At 40.6% G+C, this 4,823-nt stretch overlaps 1 protein-coding gene across 3 annotated transcripts; it reads right to left on the reverse strand.

Annotated features, from left to right (window-relative positions):
• Positions 1-1,730: 1,730 nt before the first annotated feature.
• LOC105279815 (GATA zinc finger domain-containing protein 12) lies at positions 1,731-3,528 on the reverse strand. 3 transcript variants are annotated; one of them, XM_011339856.3, is made up of 2 exons: positions 3,361-3,528; positions 1,731-2,562 (listed from the first exon to the last, which is right to left on the reverse strand). In XM_011339856.3, the coding sequence occupies exon 2, from the start codon at positions 2,528-2,530 to the stop codon at positions 1,832-1,834; it is 699 nt and encodes a 232-aa protein (XP_011338158.1). In that variant the 5' UTR covers positions 2,531-2,562; positions 3,361-3,528; the 3' UTR covers positions 1,731-1,831. The 3 variants fall into 3 exon arrangements, with proteins under 3 accessions (XP_011338158.1, XP_011338159.1, XP_011338160.1); XM_011339857.3 differs by having other exon boundaries at positions 3,416-3,527; XM_011339858.3 differs by having other exon boundaries at positions 1,731-2,183; positions 2,259-3,525.
• Positions 3,529-4,823: the final 1,295 nt, after the last annotated feature.

Here is a 4,823-nt window from a genome sequence, read left to right on the forward strand (position 1 = left end):
AGCGTATCGTATTGACTTAGAAGGAGTATAATTTGAATAAAAAAATAAAAGCCAAAAATAATTAACATCTTATATATTTGTCGATATCAATCGCATTAAAGCTTGGACAGACCGTGTATCGAACAAGTACATACTATAAAAATATAAGCATATTTCTTTACAGAATTTCATTAATTGGTCCAATTTCTTGTCCATGCATATATCATAAAATTCAACATTGATATCAAGTTGTAGCTCAAAGTATTTTTTACATCCTAATTTTGGAATATTCATCAAAAAATTCGATAAAAAGACTACCACCCTCACATCGAGGCAAGAGTGCATTTGCAATTAGGAAACATTATTTGGACACAACGCTAGACATCTCCGGAGGGTTAGACCACGACCGTTCATTGTGTGCGCCGCACTCAACAATAAAACCCATTGAACGAGACAAAATGAATCCGGGGCCTAAACGACTCCATTGTTCTGCCGCATTAATATGCTAATTCAATTACCCGTGTCGTTGACAGCGAGACAAGCTCGCCGACATTCTCACCCTGAGGACCACCCTGAGAGAAATTGCTGTGACTGGACTAGTTCGTACCTGGTCACCAGGCCAGATTCCACGAATTCGAAAACGATAAACTTAATGTAACGCTCTTTCTCTTCTCAAGGGTCGCTCTTTTCTTCTCGTTTCCTACTACTATTATTACTACTATTAGGTATACAAATTAATTCGGTGCTTTTTCTGAAGAAATTGAGCCTTTTTGCGCCAGCACCAACATTGCAAGGGGACGTTGTGTTTTTAAGTCCCCCGTGGGGTGGTCCTGATTACATTAAACAGAAAACATTTAATCTTGATACCATTCTGCCTCCCCGGGGTGGGAAAACAATATTTCATGTAGCAAGGAAAATCACAGATAACGTGGCCTATTATTTACCTAGAAACACAGACATGTTACAGCTTATCAGATTAGTTGAAGATATTGATCACCTAGAAAGTACAAACTCGACGGAAAATTAAAAAGTTGTACGCTGTACTGCGGTGACCTGGCTACCTCTCCATGTGGATCCTGGAGGCAAAAACCTGATGAAAGAAAATGGATAATTAACGATAACTTAGACAAGACTAGTAGAATCTTCCGTCATTAATTGTAAATAACTGTTTGTATATTTAGAAAAAAAGTAATAGTCAATCTTTGAAATATTCGTCATCATCGGATTTTTGCCTCCAGGATTCACATAGAGAGGTAGCCAGATCACCGCAGTACAGCGTACAACTTTTTAATTTTCCGTCGAGTTTGTACTGTGTAATTTCTAGGTGACCAATATCTTCAACTAATCTGATGACCTGTGACATGTCTGTGTTTCTAGGTAGGTAATAGGCCACGTTCTCTGTGATTTTCCTTGCTACATGAAATAATGTTTTCCCACCCCGGGGAGGCAGAATGGTATCAAGATTAAAAGTTTTCTGTTTAATGTAATCAGGACCACCCCACGGGGGACTTAAAAACACAACGTCCCCTTGCAATGTTGGTGCTGGCGCAAAAAAGGCTCAATTTTCTAATCATTTTTCTCCGTCTGTCGGGCAGCTGACGAATTCTCTCTCAAAAAAAAGAAAATACGTAAAGACTCAATTTCTTCAAAAAAGAGCACCGAATTAATTTGTACACCTGATATAATATAATACATTCCTCCTATCATTGATAAATTTATTCGATTTCTTCCTCGTACGAATTTTAAATTGCAATTGAACTAGTTACCTTTTCGTTAATTATTAATTGTACTACTGTTGAAATTATTGTAATATTTATAATTATTGATTGTACTATTTCGATATGAATGAACGCTACGACATGTTGCTGCATTCGTATCTTATAAACGGGGCACATATCGAACAGTCAAGATCGCAGGCAAAATCGTAATCTTCGTCAATTGCGATGTCGGGGTATATCAATAACGACAAAGGATCCTGTTCGTGGTTCGAGTTGGTCGAGCAGAGTGGACTCGTTATCGGGATGTCCCAAATTGGTGACATCGGGTTCGAATCAGAATTATCAGAGTTACCGTTAGTCAACGCATTAGAATCGTCGTCGGATGAGATGTCCTGCTGTGAGTCGTTCTTGTTATTGTCATTATTGTTGTTAACGATATCCGATTGATGTACAACGTCATCATCAGTCAGGACGCTGCTTTTGGAACTGGTGTCGGAGCATTCGAAGTTGAATTCGAGGACTGACTTTGAATTTATTATATTTTCGAATTTTTTATCTGACCTTATGCATGGATACGAGGAGCGCCGCTTTATCCGGTACGTCTTGTTCATTATCGCCCTATGGATATAGGACAACTTTTGTTCAAGAGGCATCTGCTTCCACTCAGGGATTAGTTGCTTGCGCATTTTCTCCGTGTCCATTTGCAGATCGTACATGCAGAGTATCTTATAACGCTCTTGGCTCCACATCCGACGGCCGGAACGATGAGCTGCCTTGAATAAAGTCTCAATACGCTCCTTTGCGGTATTCTCGGTCATCTGCATTACGCCCATCGGATGGTCAACGGTTTTTTTTCTGGTAATTGCTGAGAAGAATTTATGTTTACTTAAACACTTGCTTTACGAATGGCTCTTTTATAAATCCCGTTTAAGCACAAAACCCTGTCCAACCTCTACTAATGCCCAGTTCCACTAACGTCGCTTAATTGTAACCGTAGTTTAACTCACTCTTTGTCTCTTTCTAAGGCGAATAGTTAGAAAGAGACGAAGAGTGAGTTAAACTACGATTAAAGTTGAGCGACTTTGATGGAACCGGGCCTAAGTCTTGTAAACAAACATGAAACCATATAACGGTCACAAACAACGGATTGCCAGCGGAACGATACATCAATATTATTTCCTGAGATCATACTATGATCTAATCTAGGAACAAATATTTGGATTTTCAAATTCTATAACAAGAAGCAACGTTACTGCGAATATAAATAAGTTTTATGGATTATTAATTTTCTTACTGATGCTAATATAATTATATAAAATCTGTATTGTTATCGAAAGAAAATCTCGTATCTCAAAGTCTGCAAATTTTTGTGTATTGTCAATCTTAGATGTTTTCTTTTTCTTTATTTATCGACGCATGTTCTATTTTCAAGTCATAATACAATTATTGTTTTACACAAACGTCCAAATGTTATCTAGCCGCGATTCTGGGTATCATGTTCATCTATATCACTCACTTTGTACAGAAATAGTGTCACGAAATTAATATCATTATTCGAGCTTTCATCAAGCACACCTCTCTCTCTCTCTCTCTCTCTCCCTCTTTCTCAGGAACTAACATTTATGACAAGTAAGAGATTGTTTTTCTCCCCATGCATGCCAACCTTTAACGCCGATCAGTCTCCGCTTCGTTTAGATTCGCTCCGTTTAGATATTTACCGTAAAATTTTGTGCAGCACAAACTCCTCTCTTGCTCAAACGACGTACGGACCTACACTGAACGGACCGATGAACCTGCTTCGAGGGTTGATGCTGGACTTACTGACGGTGTCTCCATCTCTTTTTCTCCCGAGCATCTTCCCTCCTTTTCCGTCTTTCACTCTCTCTCTCTTTCTTCCCCTTCTCACTCTCTATCTCTCTTCCTCTCACCCCCGGTCGATCCAACGTGGATACAGGATGTCGACCCGTTGGGGCTGTGGGCGTAGTCCTTACGAGGCGTTTATCCGAAGGTCGACCCATCGGCCGACCCCTCGTGCTCCATTGGTCGCCGGCGTCTTCGTCCTCCGCATGCGTCCCCACCGCGCGACGATATGTACTCCGGACTCTGTAATTATTATTATCGATTACCTCGATACGATGAAGTACAAATAGCGTGTATAGACCGGCCCGTTATTGACTAGCTCCGTTCGAGTATCCGCCGTCGCGCGAGCGAGCACGCGAGAGCGCCCACGCGCGCGCGTATGCAGTCCTACCCCTTCTCACCCCCGTCGAGAGAACGTATCGCGCGATAATTGCGATTATGCTCGCACACTTGTCTTCACTTTCCCGAACGTTTTGTTCCTATCTTGCTTTCTTCCCTCTTTCTCTTTTCCTTTTTAAGTTTCTCTTACCGAGGTCACTCTTAGGTGTCTTCTTACCTGACCTTCTGTAAATTCGAAAGTTCAATCTGTTTCGGCATCCTTTGGACTAATCCTCATCAGGCTGGCCAGATGACTAACCAATCCAAGTGACTAAAAAACAAGTACATATTTATGAAAGAATTGAAATCATTTTTATTTCTTCCTAATGATAGCTTCAGAATCACTGACGCTGGATAAGAGATTCACGTATATTTTCATTATTACTTTTTGTTAACTTTGGTGAAGTTAGGAAAAGTTGGCTCGTCAACTTTTGCTGGTTATAATACAATACTCAATACAATTGCTTGCTTGTATAGCTGAGATCAGATAATATCTTCCAAATACCTAAATAGTGACGTTATATAAATAAATATAATTACATAAAATGAATTATTCTCTAATTCAGATAAATGAAATATGAAATAAATAGTTTTGACTTCATTTAGTTTACTTACGCGAGGAGAAAGAGAGAAAAGGGGGAGAGAGAGAGAGAGAGAGAGAGAGAGGAACGGTCGCTTCCGTGAAACAATGCCGGGCGAAATCTGACGGTTACCCTCCTATGGGAAATCTGCGGACACAATGCAAAAAATCCTCTCGACGACAGGGCACTTGGATTAGAATGAAAAGCGGCGAAAGGAGAGAGCGCTGCCCCCTTTTCCCAATCTCGAATCAACCCCTCTGTCGTCTCGCTCCGGCCCATCCTCCCGTCCTCCCGTAGCTCCCGGAGG

The sequence above is a fragment of the Ooceraea biroi genome, chromosome 7 (assembly GCF_003672135.1).
Source record: "Ooceraea biroi isolate clonal line C1 chromosome 7, Obir_v5.4, whole genome shotgun sequence".
NCBI lineage: Eukaryota > Metazoa > Arthropoda > Insecta > Hymenoptera > Formicidae > Ooceraea > Ooceraea biroi.